Source organism: Dermacentor silvarum, chromosome 1, assembly GCF_013339745.2.
Source record: "Dermacentor silvarum isolate Dsil-2018 chromosome 1, BIME_Dsil_1.4, whole genome shotgun sequence".
Taxonomy (NCBI): Eukaryota; Metazoa; Arthropoda; class Arachnida; order Ixodida; family Ixodidae; genus Dermacentor; species Dermacentor silvarum.
Window position 1 is genome coordinate 230,320,651 of NC_051154.1, and position 16,919 is coordinate 230,337,569.

Consider the following 16,919-nt stretch of genomic DNA (forward strand, 5'->3'; position numbering starts at 1 on the left):
GACTATGTGAACACTTTTTGCTTCTATTTTTTTCAAACATGAATTTTCAGCAATTTTTATTAAAAAGGTGCATGTCCTAAACGAAAATTCTGTTTCATACAGTCACTAGAATTTAACTTTCGCTCTCAAATGCATGAAGTTTCATTAAAATTGGTCTAGGGGTTAACTCGGAAAAGGATTTTTTTTTTTCCCGTTTTGCAAGTATTTGAACGGGCGGCATTGGAGTTGGGCCCGAGCTAAAGCTTCCCCTCGAACTTTGGTGGTTGTATTTCACTCACTTCCGGTGCATGAGCAGGATATGTAGCAGCAGCTGTGAGGTTGAGACTTTCTGGCTGACTTGCTACAGACGAGACTGGCTGGAATGGTGACGTGGAGACAGTCACCTGTGTCCCAGAGACTGCAGTGCTGCTGGCTGCGGACTGCTTTAGAATAGATGGCCCAAATGGAAGAAATGACAGTTGAGGCTTTGCGGCATCCCTGAGGGAATTGTCTTTAGAAGGTAGTGCGGCACCAGATGGGGAGCGCATGTCCTCAGAGCCAGGAGCCTTGGCTTGAAGTGGCGCAAAGACACTGCCAGTTGGAGGTGTGCTGGCAGGCTTGTCCTTGGTAGATGACAGGGTAAAGTTGAAGGCTGCTGCAGCAGATGACACTGATGACACATTGCCAAACAGTGACCTCCCGGGTGTTGTGCTCTGCTGGTCCTAGTAGTAAATAAATGTAGAGACATAAGTGTGGGGTCACACTGCATCCTTTCAGTGAGAACAGGGTAAAGGAAGCATCCCAAAAAAAGCAACAATTAAACAGGAGTTCCAGCTCAGCAGGCATAAAGAACAATTCAAGTAGCTTGAATGCACAAATTTAATTGTGGGGTTTTACGCGCTAAAACCAAAATATGGTTACGAGGCACGCCGAAGTGGGCGACTCCATTTTAATTTTGACCACCTGGGGTTCTTCAGTGTGCACCTAAATCTAAGTACACGGGCATTTTTGCATTTCACCCCATTCGAAATGCAGCTGCCACGGCTAGGATCAAACCCATGACCTCAATGGCAGCACATGGATACTAAGCAACCACGGCAGGTAGCTTCAATGCACAACTTTTGGGAATGTAGCATGGCTACATTCCCAGATGGCACCCCACTTCGCAGCCTAGCTACATGTACAATAACTGTCCAAATTGTGCAGATATATTTGCAATGGGAGAATGAATATACGGTGCAAACACTTGTTACAGGGCTGCACACATAACAGAATGACAAATAATAATCAGCTGACAGACACTGGTGAAGAGAAAGATCGCATATGCTTAGGTCAGTTCATAAATTAACTAAAACACATTTTAGCCTAAGAATGCACAATTTTTTTTATCAAAAGCCATGCATATTGCAATAAACTACTGTGACCCCCCCAACAATGCAATATGCAAATTTTATCAATGGGTGTGAAAACTGTTTCTCATATCTGGCTCCTCCAGCTAGTAACAATAAGAACAGAAAATTTTTAAAGATATATCTCGCCCTGCCAATGAGAAAAATGCATATTGTGCCCGGTGTGTTAGTCACAGGGTCACAGGAGAGTACGAGTTTCTTTCAACCTCATTCACCACAATCTGGAAGTTTAGCCACAATTTAAGAGTCAATGACCTTCTGCACACATTCTGTTTGCTCTATGTGCTGTTTAAGGCCTCAATTACTATTTCCAAGATATGATGTGAATTGCTTTACATTTCCTTCCACGATAGAAATAAAAATATGCACTTCTTTGTCCTGAAACTTATGTACCTCGCACAACCTGTTCTTCAGAGTGGAGGCCATATTTTGATTCTCATCCCAGAAGAGACAATCTCCAAAAAAAAAAAAAAAAGTTGCATTAGTTTAACCAATGAACATGGACAAGCCGGATCTATTGCTATGAGAAGCGTCAATGCCCTTGCTGTCAATCGTGATGACACATTCCAATGCTACCTAGATTGGTTAAACAAAGTGATCTCTGATGCCATGCTTCCGAAATTTCTGCAGGAACTGATACAACAGAATGTTCAATTAGACAGTGGACTCACTGCCGTTACACTGGAGCTACAGCCATGAAATTGTTTTTCCAAGCCTTTTGTTAACCTGGAAGCAATTACTGCTTCTAAAACATTCTATTCAGGTGTTTCTTGCAGTTATGAAGCATTTTGTGGCCTTGGTGCAACAGATCAACTTATGTTGTACAACCATCAGAAGAAGAAAGGTAGATCAGACTGGCAGCAATGGTAAGCACAGTAACTGAGTACAGTGTTAGTGTGCTAGCCCCCCCCCCCCCCCCCCCCCTTTTTTTTTAGATGTGAACAGGCTTTACCACTTCTGTTGCATTGTTCAACCACAAACGCTCCCTGCAGATTTTTTTTCTCTGCAGGGACGGGGATGAGATCGCAGTGCCTGTTTCTGCCCATCTTTTTTCCAATGTTCACACGCCAGTCATATCTATTTCATGTGAGATCTAAATGCGTACAGTGCTTAACATACTCATTTCTAGTTTATTTTTCCTCTGTCACTTTAACTGTCTCATTACTGTCATAGCACTGTCATAGCTATAAAAAAACCTTTGTGGACATGCAACAGAACAGAGACTGGGAGACAGTCCTGCAAATGAACAATGTATGATCATCACAGCCACTATTATGTACGAGGAAGAAAGGGGGGAAGAGAGGACGATTCCATCATGGCAGGCTTACAAAGCCTTGCTTGAAAAGGGGTCCAGAGCTGGTTGCACCAAAGCCCGAGAATGGGGACGCTGCAGTTGCGCTTTTCATGAAGGGAAAGGGTTGTGCTTGTGCTGGCGCCGGTGTTGCTGCTGGCACTGGTGTTGCTGCTGGCACTGGTGCTGGCACTGCAGCTGGGAATGAGGACACTGGTGGATGAAAAAAAAAAAAAAAAAAGAAGTCATGAAAAGGTGCTCTACTGGAGAAACTGAACCAAAGGTGCAAAAGTATGGATGCAGAAGCAAAAGATAGAAACGGAGGGCAAATAAAGTAGACAATGTAGACGGCACGGTTCATTTACCTGTCACACTTGCGCACTGTAGGAGATAAATTGATGTTTAGAATGTTTAACCTCATTTAGAGATGTGTGCAATGATTCATACTATTTCATTTGTGCTTTATGAGCAAACAACACAAATCAGCTGGCAGCATGACTTAATGTTAGATAATTAAGTGTCCCTTACAAGTTCTAGGTGCCGAGCATTAGCTGAGCTCATGAGCATGTAAAAAGAGGTGCATAGCTGTATGCAAGAATGTGTTGAAGGTTTGCTAAGACCAGTGCCATAGTTAACTGAAAGCAAGCTCTTGGCATTCCTGAACGCTTTCACTGCCACACATGTGTATCTTGGCGTGGTCCATGAATGCCTGACATTGTGCAAGTACAGTCCAATGTTCTACATTACAACCATGCCCCTTTCAGGGTGTAATGAAAAACCAATTGTGAAGTCTGCACCAAGTGCAACATGTCACAAAATACAACATGTTCCATGTAATGCACAGCCAGACCATGCAATATATTAAGCCAATAGTACAAGAGCACTGAAAAATGAACCTAAAATAGTTTTTTATCATTCTAAATTCTGTTTCAAAAAGGAGGAAAAAAAAAGGAAAATGATCAGCAGGAACAAAACTATAAAGTATCCGAAGTTCCATTTACAGCTATGGACACTGTCCCTGTAAGCTATTCCTAAAAAAAAAAAAAAGATGCTGAGTGACTATCATAGATTATGCTTTTCAAATACAACCAGAAAGGAAGTAACAGCATAACTCCCACCCTCGCCGGGAGGAAAAAAAAAAACAGTGTACATCAGTTTTCACTGCAAGCAATTTCCGACAACTCGCAGTCGTGTAACTTGATTAATAACTAATTCATAACACATTAATAAACATGTCAAACTGCGTGTGAAAATAAAACACTACACTCTGTAGGTGTAGGCTCGCAAGAATGTTGCCTTGATACAGTTATGGGATAGCAGTCTTGCATCACAAAATAGGAAAACCAGATTTGTGGAAGGCAGTGATTACGGGAAAAAAAGTGTTCTACTTACCAAACTTAATGCCCTTACCAAACTTTTTATGACTGCGTTTGCTGATGCGGCGAGAAAAAAACTGTAGCATGTCTAATTTTGGTTACACAACAATGTCCCTGTACTGCACTAAATACAGAATGTAAAAATGATTTTTACGTAACTCCAGATGTGTTCCACACAGACATGCACTCCTTGCTAAATTGCTAAAGCAACAGGCTCTTGTGCATATTGAGAAGTTACAAAAAAAAAAAAAAAAAAAAAAAAAATGAGGATCAAATCAAATCACATAGTATGTTACCAATGCCTACAGTTTCAATGTCTGTATGTAATTACCACCATGTCCAAGTTTCTAAAGAATATAAATGTACATTAAGGTCTTCTGCAATACACATGCAGTGTCTAGCCTCCTGGCACCCTATATCGCGCTTTTACGAACAGTCAGGGGTGAAATCGTGCAGACTCCAAGTGCTGCAAAAACATTAATTTTCTTGCTGCCTGGAATCAGACCTACAAAAAGACATGTGGACTACAGTACCTGGACACAATGATTAAGATTACACTTTCAAACTTTACAGTGCAAGCTCAAAAAAAATTTCCACCTCCATTCCACCCTGTGAAAGTGGATGTACAGCGAAGCTGTTGCCGACAAGCGTCACCACTATAAGGTGTCGCACCGTCGAGATCAATGTAGCGTCCACAACCTCGTTTGCGTCCTTTCCGTTGGTGCTTCAATGCCGCTGCGTCCATATGCTTGCGCGTAACCCGCGTTCACGGACTGAACGTCACTGTAATTCTTTAGGTCTTGCCCTGATGTTGATTACGGCCCCAGTACACTCTGCGCAGCCGATGCAATGGACACTCTAGAGTGCCCACTCATCAAGGACAGATACATTATGGGCACAAATTCGTCACGCGCGCATGCAGGAGTGTCAGAGTGCAGCATATATCCTTTCGAGTAGAACCTAAATCTGGCGCAAGTGCGTTACTGAACTAATTTTCTCAAAGTGCATCAAAATTTGTAAAGTACGACTTACACACAACCTGCAGACATGAAGCATCGGATTGCACTTTGAACATACGAGAAAACATAATTCTGTTACGCAGAAACTCAAAATTACACTAGCTCTGGCGACGAAAATTTTTTTCTATATCGACGCGACGGTGTACACGCACGGACACAGAAAATTTGCCGGGGTAGCCATATAAAACTTTGCTGTAAAAGAAATTGTCTTTTCAATGCAACTGCGATCCATAAAACTGCACAGATATGGCCAAAAGTAAAGTTCTGATCCTGGTTCAAAATTATTATTCGGTTGAATTATCCGGCAAGACTTTTGGATACCTCGTACTCCCATAAGGTCATAACCCCATCTCAAACCTCACAGCATTATGATAATGTTAGCATGCATCACATCAAGCTTCTCTTGCTTCACATGACTCGCACAGTACAACTTGTGTCAGTGCCCCAGCTGTGAACAGAACATGAATATATACAGAGTTTCGATTGTGATGTCTTCAGTACCAATATGTCAAGTCAGGGTCAAATTACCAGAAGTTAACTGTATTAGCACCAGCTGGGACCTTTCTGCAAGATCGAATTAAGCAAAAATTTAACTAACTTGAACTGAATAAACAAAAGTACAGTGGAATCGCGATTATAAGATCACGGCTAAAAGCGAATTTCCGGATAATACAAATTTTTCTGTGGTCCCGGCTGAGCCCATTACTTTGCAACGTGCTAGAGAACGGTTGTTACGAATCGATTTTCGACCCGTGTCGGTTGATACGAATAAACGCCGCCCCACCGACGGCCGCGAAAGAGAACAGCGTGCAGTCACGCGCATTCTCCCTTTCTCTTTTGGTACGGAGGCGCGGAGCCTGGGACTGGGCGCGAAGAGTTTGAAGCGGTGGCGCTTTTCCCCACGCAGGCGTGGGGAAGCGCAGCCGCCGCAGCGAGCGCAGGTTCGTGTGGTCTATCGCTTCAAGGGAAACTGAGCGGCGTAAGCACAGCGCATACAAAGGTCAGAGCCATGTGGAGATCGCTTTCAAGATACGGTGTGCGCGATAACACCGACAGCCGGCACAGGCGCAAAGTACAACGTATTTGTCGGCAGATTAGAAGCCGCCGACAAAAATGGCATGGCGATACATCCGGTCGCGATAGTTTCGTAGTTTAGTTTTTGCTCCATGCATCATTGCGCGTGTCTGTTCCGCTCTACAATGTTTGGTTGCGTATTGCGTGGCTCGAAAAACGTTGACTTCGCGGGAAACAGCCAAAAAATGCCTCGTGTGTGTAATATTGAGGGCTGCATAAATGGCCCAAGGTGCGTGCTCAGGGGCAGCGGCAGTGTTGACCCGATTGTGTCCTTTCATGTGGTGCCGCGCAATGAGCCCCGGCTCCCCGGAGTTCGCAATGGCTCAACGGCAAAAGAGCCAGAGAAACCGATGGTGTGCTCTCTGCATTTCTCGCCCTCGGATTATGTGTATAATCCTACCCTCGGAAAGTATCTTGGCGTGCCCCAGAGGCCAGTCCTTTCTGAGCAGCTGTTCCCTCAATGCGGCCTTCATTAAACCCCCTACCGGTGCTGAATGTCATTAAAGCAACGAAATAACCATACAGAGTACGTGCGCAACTTTCTACGCTTGTTCTGTCGGGAACATCGTCGCCTGGCGGCTCACCGCCATCGCACGCGGGAACACCTACCGCTCGAGCACGGAGGATCATTTCGAGCTCAGTTTCACTGAATATCGCTGAAATGCAGTCCTGCTTTCCTGGCGAGCTCTTTGTTGCAAGGTTCAGCGGCAGCAACGGTATCCATCGCGGCGAACACAAACGCAGCGGCCATGCAGCCATGATGCAGCCAGCGCCTCGACTGTTTACGCAAGCGGTGACGTATCATGGCGCATTCCGATTCGTTGAGAGCAGCGAAATCTGTGACGACACTGCTTCAGCGCCAAATCTGGGGTGAGAGAAATTGAGGAAGAGATATTTGGTCTTTGTTTATGAATTTCTCCGCTAATAACTCATATTTTTGCACCCAACAAAAACTGCATGCATTCCTGAAGGTCCCTCTTATTCCAGCTGAACTTCCTGTTTCTCTTTAGTGTCCCTTTAATGCAGCATTAGAGGTTATTAACGCGAAGGCATTATACGTCCAATGAGGCAGAATATTCGGCATTATCAAGCGATGGTACTAAAAATGGCCGACGGCATAGAGAGTAAAAACATGTCAAGAAATTTCTCAGGGAGGTTCCTGTAAACAAAGTAAATTAATAACCTTGATAAGAAAATTTGGTACATTTGGGCCTGGGTGGGAATCAAACGCAGGCCACCAGGTGGCGAGATGAGCATGCTTCCCCGATGCCACGATGGCTCCATGGTTCTGACAGACTAAAGGCGTGCCTAGTGTGTGCATCATTGCACACGTCACGTCGCAGCCATCTGGGTGACTAAAGGTGTCGCCCAGTGTGGGCGTCATTGGCCACGCGACGGTGCAGCCAATCGGAAGGAGGTGGCGCCACGTCATGTGTTGACAAGTTGGAGCAAGTTAAGAGTAAGGTGACTTAAGGTGGAGTAAAGCGAATTAGGGTGAAATAAAGTGGATTAAGCTTGGTACAAATTAGAGCAAGGTGAATTAAGGTTGATTAAGTCAATTAAGGTTGGTAAACATTAGAGCAAGATAGATTAAGGTTGGAACAAATAAGAGCAAGGCGGATTATTGAACAGTTGTGAAAGACACCGTGATAATGTAGATGTCAGGTATCATGGACGTAACAAATTAGAGAAGTAAATTTGCTTTCACATTCAAATCATGTACTTTAGCGACTCAATTTTCTTTTTTTTTTGTTTGTCCATTTTTTCGCTTTTCGTTAGCTGTGATTGCAATCACTGATACATGACAAAATGAACAGCACTTTTTTTTTAACTTCAAATGAAGTGTACTAACCCGCAGTGGAGATGGGAATGTCCTTTGTGGTAGAAACAGCTGCTTTGCTTTCTTGTTCTGGTGTGGGGGACCTTGGAGGTGTCACATCTTCATAAAGTGGCTCTGCATCTCCTACAAAAGATGTAAAATGAAATGCTAAATAAACATTTTAATTCTGGGTTTTTATGTGCCACGATATTGTCACGTTGAAGTGACAGTGAAGAACGACGCAGTGTAAAAAAAAAAAAAAAAAATGCGAGTTACAAATTTAACTCTCTATGGGGAACCAGCGCTGGCCAGGAGGCGCTACAGCAGTTTGGGTGTGCACCTAAAATATGCTGACGCCATCGATAGGGAGGCCACGAAAATGGTACGACATTTTTGGATATCAGACGCGCGCCAGTATCAACGTTTGCTTTAGCTCTATGCATCCAGCCAAGCTCTGGCCGTACGGCCATACCATTGCGCTCATACGTTCTAGCCAAAATCTGGACATGTACTGTACCTCAATATGAGCGGCGCAATTTATGACGCGAAATCGCAGCATTTGCAGCTGAAAACGGTTTCCACCATTCGCTAGGCGGTGTGTTACGGCGCTGCTGCTGGCACGCGAAGTTTCAGCGCTGGCTGCCCATTGGGCGAACTTGTGCCCAACAAAACAAGTAACGTTCAAGCACACAGATAGCGGTGAGCAAAGTCGGCGATCGTCGAAAATCTGATCAGCGGGTCAAGCGCGTCGGCTTTTAAACACGACTCATCGAAGGTTCCAGTGTAATCACTGGTGCCCGCGTGGCTTCCAGAAAGTACTACACAATTCGCGTCACGCATACAATCAGATTACAAAAGTTTCGTGACAGCAACCAACAGATAGAACTATCGATAACGTTCGGGAAACTTCTCATGCACGCATGCAGGCGCGGCCTGCACCGAGCGATGACGTTTAGCATTTGTTAGCCGGTGAAATGCGATGACCGAAGAAAGATAAAGTATGCGTGTGAATGGCCCGGGCCCCTCCTAAAAAGCACCGTCCCGACGCTACAAACACAACACGATAGCGACAAACAAAGCACACTTTAAAAAAAGGAAAAATAATGCAATAAAGAAACAAAGTCCTAAAGTTCGTTAGCGCTGGTAAAACGGTTCAAAGAAGCGAAGTCCCAAAGTTCATTAGCGCTGGTTGAACGGCACAAAGAAGCGAAGTCCCAAGGTTCGTTAGCGCTGGTAGAACGGCTTAACGCGCACAACATGGACTATTCCAGGTCGTGAGCGGCGGCGCAGCGATTGCGAAATAGCGTCTGGCAGGCACGACCTCATAGTTCAGCGCGCCAATGCGTAAGATGATCTTGTAGGGTCCGAAATAGCGGCGTAAAAGCTTCCAAGTCCTCATCCAAGCCCAAACACGGCCGCCGGGCTGGTATTCCACGTAGCGCCGTCGAAGATTGTAGCGTCGGCTGTCCGTCCTTTGCTGGCTCTTGATGCGCAGGCTGGCGAGTTGTCGTGCTTCTTCGGCGGCAGGCGGCAACGTCGATAACCTCTTCGTCGGCAACGTGTGGCAGCATGGCGTCGTAGCCGGGTTCCTTCGGTAAACTTACTTAAACGGCGTCATCTGCGTCGTTTCTTGGACTTCCGTGTTTTAGACGAAGATTACGACGAAAGGACGGCATCCCAACGTTACTAGACTAGCGGCATCCCACGTCTCGTGCTCGACGTAGTACAGTCGGCGTCACTCCTGTGTAGAGCGCGGGAACAGCGGCTGCCGTGGCGCTCCGGACCCAGCCAGCGACGTCTAACGGTAGATGTTCGGCCCAAATGTTAGACGTCGGACGTCACTGGCTGCCTCCGGAGCGCCCCGGAGGCTGCCGTTCACGCGCTCTACACAAGGGTGAAGCCGACAGTACAGAGCGGTTCACTATTAAAGAGAACACCGGAGAGCGTGGTGTTCGGCGCCACCGCCTAAAGCCCCTCAATGTAAAAAGTAGCGTCACGCTTTGAAGAATGCCGCCTCCTCCTCGCACGCACTGTCCGAGTACAGTAGTCCGAGGCCGTCGCCGCGTCGGTATTGGCCTAATGGCACCACGTGGGCCGTCGCGCCGCCGGGCGCTGGCTGCGTTTGTCTACGATCGCGCTCCATCGCCATTTTCGCCTGATAAGCGTCTACCGACTGGCTACTAAGTGGTTCATTTGGAAAGGGAAGGGGTTGGCGCTATCTTCTGCAGCCCTTGAGGGAGCAGGAGCACATGTAGGTGCTGTTGCTCTTCCGTGATGCTTTGGTTTGAGAACGCCTGGAACTATGTTTTGCGGCAAGTGCGACGTCGCTTCACGGCAATTTCCATCACCATGACCTGCTGCGCCTTCGGATGCGAAATTAGTTTCAGCAAAGGCAAGAAGCTTAATCGTTTTGCACGCCAACAGGCTTGAATTCGCGGGCACGCGAAACTGCGTCTGAGAACGTGAAAACGAAACTTTTACGATTCAGCTCAATCCTTTTGACATTGGAGGCTCGTGCATGAAAACTCATCTTAGGAAAGCAACTCTGCCTTTTGTGGTTACTAGCTTTCTTTAGAGCGAATAGCTTTGGGGCCGTATTCTGAAACGTTCGCCTAGGCGAAATTTCTTTTTTCGCTTTCAGGCGTGCCCCGATTGGCTGTTTTAGCAAAATTGGATGAGCTGATTGGGTGGTTGAGCCCGACGTCATTCAATTTTGCTCAACCAGCCAATCAGCGCGCACGCTGATTTCGCCTAGGCGAACGTTTCAGAATACGGCCCCTGTTTGCCTCTTTGGTTCTTGTTCGTCGTTGGAGGCCACCCGATGGATTTGCGATACAAAGGCACCGATGAAAAGCGTGCGTGCTCTCCCGAAATCGAGTTATGGGGTGCGTTCGTCGCCTAACGACAGCATCATAGGTCTTTGAGACGTACTACGTGCTAATTCGCGAGAGCTTTAAAGTGTGTGAAGGTTACGATGCGGTGGTGGAGCACTCGCAAAGAAAACATGCGGTCGCCCGCTCGTTCACCGGCTGGTTTAGTCGTCGTTAATTTAGTCGTTTGCTCGTTCGTTTAGTCGTTCAACTATTATTTCGTACGGCCACTATGTGTCTGAGACGCACTTGCTGTAGGACACTAACCCCCGTATTCAGAAATGCAACTTCGCTTCAAGTCCGTGCTTGACTTAAGTGACGCCTATTGTGAACGTGCCGAAGCAAACGCAATGAGTGTCCATGGCATGTTCACGCCAGGCTCCTTTAAATCAAGTCAAGCATGGGCTTCAAGCTAAGTTGCATTTCTGAATACGGCGGTAAGGCTGGTGCGTCCGTGCCCTCCGCCAGCCTTTGAGCGTCATAGCTTATACGCGCCGCGAAGTGGCAAGTACGGAGCGGATTATTTAGCTCACTGAGGGTTTGCTGGAGGCCAGGATGTTGGCATTCGATCGTAAACGTGTTATTTACAACCATTCGCAAAAAGATCTTGCGACACGCCCTTGACATATGTAGTGCACCCGATACATTCGGAATCGTCATGGTACTGTGTTAGCGGTCGTTTAGATATTTATGAAAATAGTTATCAAAACAGGAAAAAGAATCTGCCGTCACTGAATTTGTATATATTGTCACGTAGTAGTTGCGGTGAAGAAAACAGTCGCAAATCTGTGAATGACGAAACGGACTTTTTATTGAGCGAACCTGTGCCCATCAAAGAAAGTTGCACTCGAAGCACAACGAGAGCTGCGAACACAGTCGGCGATCGTCGAAATCTGATCAGCGCCGAAACGCGTCGGCTTTTCTACATGAATCATCGAAGGTTCGAGAGTAATCCCTGGTGCCCTCGTGTCTTCCAGAAAGTACTAGACAGTTCGCGTCGCTCATACAATCAGATTACATAAGCGTCGGTGACAACAGAACGGATAGAAGCATCGACAAAGTTCGAGAAACTTCCGATACATGCAAGCGCGTCCTGCGCCGAGCGATAATTTTAAACATTTGTTAGGTTTAATCCATCCAATGAAAAGATAAGGCGAACAAAAGACGGCAGTCGATGATTAGGGCATTTATCTGATTACAAATCAATCCAGTCACTTTCGGCTGCTTTCATGTACGAATAACGCGAGCTCCTTGTTTCGCGACGATCCGAAGCGCGGCAGCAGACGACGAAAGAGCACCGTCCACATAGTCCCTATTACAGTGCACTAGAAAATATACTTCTCGTTCACTGCAGTCCCTATATATAAAGCCCCTATATTTATAAAAGTAGCGCCATCCACTTCCCTCCTCCTCCGTTCCACTATCGCGCTCGGCGCGACCAGGGCGATCGAGGCGCGATATCGACAGTGGCGCCGCCTGCGTCGGGCCCTCCGTGGCAGACGACAGCTAACGCGCTACCAGAGGAAATCCGAGGAAAACTTCGATCGCGCCCTGCGGAGACGTTTTTGAGGCGCGATTTTGCTTCGTCAGTCAGTAACTGGTCTTAATAATGCCGTTTTGGAAGTAGCAACGCGACGATGCGAGACGGCGCAAATATCAAGTGCGCAGCAAGCGTTTGCGCACGCCGGATGGTAAACAAAAAAAGCATTTTGCCCTCGCCTTGTCGGTTGCGGCAACTTAAGGCGCAGCAGCATGCCATCACAACGAAGTTCTTGTCCCTAACACGTTTGATCCGTTTGTGCGTACAGCACTTTCGTCGCACAGGCCCGAGAATGGCAGTCGGAGCGCGCTGGAAAGAAAAAAATATACAAAAGCGCGACGCGAACTTCCACGTGACACGGATTGGCCAATGGGGGAGCGGAGGAGGCTGGGGCGACAGGAGGCGGCTAAGAGAGGGCGAGGAGGAAGCGCCGGCTGAGCGCGGTGGCGGCAAGATCTAAGAATGGCGCTACTTTTATAAATATAGGGGCTTTACCTATATAAGAATAGTACCGCCATCCTTTGATAAACGCCGCTACTCTCTCTCCTTTATCTCCTATTGGACGATGATAGCGCGCGCTTTTCACTTCTTTATATTTTCTTTTTTTCCGCTTCAGAGCCATGTTGAAAGTCCTCTGCGCAGCCGCCGCTCTGCGCAGCCGCAGTCGCCGGCGGCGGCTGCGCAGAGGACTACGTCACGAATTTGCGCTGCCGTCGGGGCGGGGCCGGCGAGCAAGTTTCTCGCCGCTCCGATCGTCCCGGTGCTTTTTTGTTTTTTTTCTCCCTGGTCGAGACCAAGGAGGTTCGAGACGCTGGTCTCGTTCGACGGCGACACAAAAATCGGCTCAATTGTTTCTGACACGAGATAACTATTAGAGTAAAGTGCCCTCGAAAGTGTGCATGTTATGAAACGTTGTACGATATGGTTAATCGTTGGCGTGATTTTGGCTCGCAAGCGGTCGGCGCAGCCGCCGCAGCAATCGTCTCTACGAAGCGGCTCGCCTTGCTAACGTGTTTTCTCATCGCTACCAACGCCGTCGGCAAAACTAATTGTACTGTCAGTTATGAGCGTCATAAATGTGCAGACATTGATTGTGTTGACGAATATAGGTGCTTTGTTACGAGCTGCGGACGGATCGCAAGGGCCGTCGGCTCCTGATCAGACGGCCAGAGAGCTAGGCCTATACTGTTTCCAAGCGATCGCCAGCTCGCCTGTGGTGGATCGAATCAAAAGTGGTTGGCCACGTCTAATACGGTGGCGACTCCCGCCTGGAGGAAATAGTCGCCGCTGGATGACGAAAACGAGGACGGCGACGGCATCGCAAAGCTCGCGCAGGCGTAGCAGACGAACTAGCAACACGAAGCTCGCTCGCCTGCGAGCGCGCTGGCTTGATCACGTCACAGTTATGTGCGATCACGTGCTCACTGTGTTTACAATCCCTCTTCGCTCATCTCGTTGCTCTCTGAAACCGAAACTTGGACTGGTCGCTGTAAAGAAGACTCCAAATAATTACCTGTAGCGTTCTGAAGCAAATGAGGTTTCGCGCCGTGATTACTGGGTCATTAGCTGCTTATTACAGCAGAAAAAACAAGCTCGAAAATTTTTGTGTCAGTACTCCTTTAAGAGCGAAAGTTAAATTACAGTGACTGCAGCAAATACAATTTTTACTTACACTAAATATTTTTTAAGACTTGCAGGAAATTGCTAAATTTGAAAAAAAAAAAAAAATAGAAGCATGAAGTTTACAAATCCGAAACTCAGCCACGAAAAACAAACATCACATTTCTATAAACTGCATCCGTTGGAGCATCATAGCGAATAAATTTTATGCATGAATTTAGAACTGATGTCAATTTGTTACAATATTTGGAAGGGCTTGCAAATGCAACATTCGCAAATTAGTGGTATGTTTCAGGGTGGCGTATGATATATCATTTGATGTCTGCTTTAGATGTATTATTAGGTGCAGTTTACAGGATTGCAATATCGTTCTCAGTTGCTGAGGTACAGAGTTATATAGGTCAAGTTTTGTTTTTGAAATTTTGAGATTTAAAAAAAAATATGTAAAAATGTAGACAGCCTAAATAAAATATTGCTTTCTGAGATCACTACATTTTAAATTTTTCTTCTAAATTCAACGTAACTCATCAGATCTGGTGCAGTGGCTGCTCTGAAAAATAATTACCGATTTCCCATGTATTTAGATAGGAACCCCCGAGCTAAAACTTCCCCTTAAGTTCGAGTTAGAATAATATCTTTGTTGGTTGGATATGTTTGTAAAGCTACCTGGGAAGGAAACAGAGACTAGAAAGGGAGAATGCAGGGATGTTATTCAGAAAAGCGTCTGGTTGGCTGAAAATTACTACATGCCCACTTCTAGAATTCTATAGAAGTGCTGCTTGCTGGCCAGTTGGTTCATACTGATACTTGAGAAAGAAACAGCGAAAAAATGAGATGCAGACATGAAGACAAGAAGAGACATAATTCTATAACGGTTAGATTAAATAATTTAGAAGATGCTACCTCAGTGTGCATGAGAAAATTGCAAAACGCTACGCTGAAAGGTGCATTACAGAAGTTTTGTTTTTCTCGAATTATTCTTAATATATGGCTGAAATATTATCAAGATATACCCTGACAATCCAAGAAACACAGCCTGTGTGCGACCTTACAAAATCCAGCAAAATTTTCCAGCAAAGCTGTTTCTGTCGAGCAGTTGCGGTAGGAGCTTTAATTGCCAGTAACATTAACACACAGCTTAAAACGGCGGTGAGTCAAACAAGGCTGAGAAACCACGTGGCCAGGAACGACTTCGACGCAACGAACAAAGACGAGCCCGAGCGCCTTAAACCGTTCGCAGAACGGCGCGGAATGAGGGGCCAGTTGGCCAGCGCGCAATCGCAGGGTAGAGTTACAGTATATGCTCCATACGAGAGCAGAGTTGCGCATAGGTCCGCCATCTTGCCTGCAGATGCATCCGTGTTAAGCAGAAAAGCCATTCCTCTTGAATGCAGGATATAGTGCGGCTCAACTGCCGTGTGTGCTTGCTCCTTCATTCCGCGAAGGCGGTGGCACAGCAAGCAGCAGCGCGCAGAAGCTCGTGACGACGGTGGCGCAGCGGGCAGGCCATAGAAACTCTATGGTGCAGGCACAGTCGTGAAGATAAAGACGATTTCGTTATAAAGACGATTTCGTTATATGCAGGTTCGGCACGAAAATTCGAAAAGAAACCGTATTTACTCAATTCTAACGCACACCCGTTTTCCGTGACCACAAGAGAGGGAAAAAAATCCTTTACAGTACCGCGCACCTCATGCTTTCATACAGAAATACAACTATCGCTCAAGATTTACTCCCAATACACTAAAGTTGCGATGAACAAAAAAGTCCCAGGTTCGCCCGAAAGGCGAAGCATCGATTGTGACACCAAATTAGCAGACAGCTATACGAAGTACGGATAGTAGTTTTATCGGCCGTATAAACTTGTAAACATTCGCTGTTTAACTAAATCGGTAGACTAATGTGTAAGCACATGTACTACAGGACATGGTCGAAGCTACGGGAGCTAGGCTCGAAGTGCGTAGAAGGCGGCCATATTGAAATGCCGATGGCGATCTGGCCAGCTGCAGCAAGCGGCAGGATCAGGTTTGAATGAAAAGAGGGGGAAAGGTCACGCCTGTGGTGGCAAGATCGCCGGGTCGAGGGATGCAGGCCCGCCTCGCACACGTGCGCTCGGTCTCGCCTCGCAGTCACCGTGAATTCGAGCGCGCCTAGTGCGACGCCGCCCTTTTGCATTCCGTCGCGGCGGAGAAGGCGCTTCCGGTTGCTGCTCGCGCAAAAATGAGAAAATTTGGGGCGAAATCTCTAGGTTGTCGGCGGGGAAAATTAGTTAATTCGAGGGGGTCTCCCGCTCCCACTTCGTTACGTAGAGGTCTCAAATACACGTGCTTCTATGGAGTAACGGCGGGGAATAGAAAAACTTCGTTATATCCAGGAATTCATTATATGGAGGTTCGTTATAAGCAGGTTTAACTGTAGCATAATTCTTGTCCTTGAGCTGGATTATCCAAAGAGGCGGACATTACTAGTACAAAAAATCGAAACACATATTCAATTAACAAAACTTTACTGAATCATTTCTCAATTACTTTACGGCACATATTGCAATTTACAAATTGTAGCAGGTGAGATTGCAAGACGTATCCACTTCACATGATTCTCCGGGATGATGCCAGTTTCAAGATATTATGTATTTCCAAAAGTGTAGGACGAAATACACAGGCATTCCAGTTACTTTTCTGCTCCAATTGGCATAAAAGTAAGTTGAAAAGTAAGTCGAACAGTACATTTTTACAGTGAGCTCCATACTGCTTATCTCCAAACTGGTGTCATGCTGGAAATTAATTTTAAGTCAATATACCTTGCAAACTCGCCGGCTACATTTAGTAAATTGCAATACACGTCATAAAGTAATTAAGAGGTTAATTAGTGATTTTAAAAAATTTGTTGAATATGTGTTTCTATTTCTCGTGCAAGTTAATC

General features: G+C 46.2%; 1 protein-coding gene across 5 annotated transcripts in view; it reads right to left on the reverse strand.

Annotated features, from left to right (window-relative positions):
* The window catches only part of LOC119436883 (nuclear pore complex protein Nup214-like), a 253,473-nt gene that overhangs the window by 71,152 nt on the left and 165,402 nt on the right, over positions 1-16,919 (reverse strand). For all 5 annotated transcript variants that reach the window (XM_037703911.2, XM_049660065.1, XM_049660067.1 and 2 more), the window contains exons 24-26: positions 8,001-8,111; positions 2,717-2,892; positions 279-701 (exon numbers count right to left, since the gene is read on the reverse strand). In XM_037703911.2, coding sequence (XP_037559839.1) covers positions 279-701; positions 2,717-2,892; positions 8,001-8,111 — 710 coding nt within the window. The remainder of the gene's footprint in view (positions 1-278; positions 702-2,716; positions 2,893-8,000; positions 8,112-16,919) is intronic.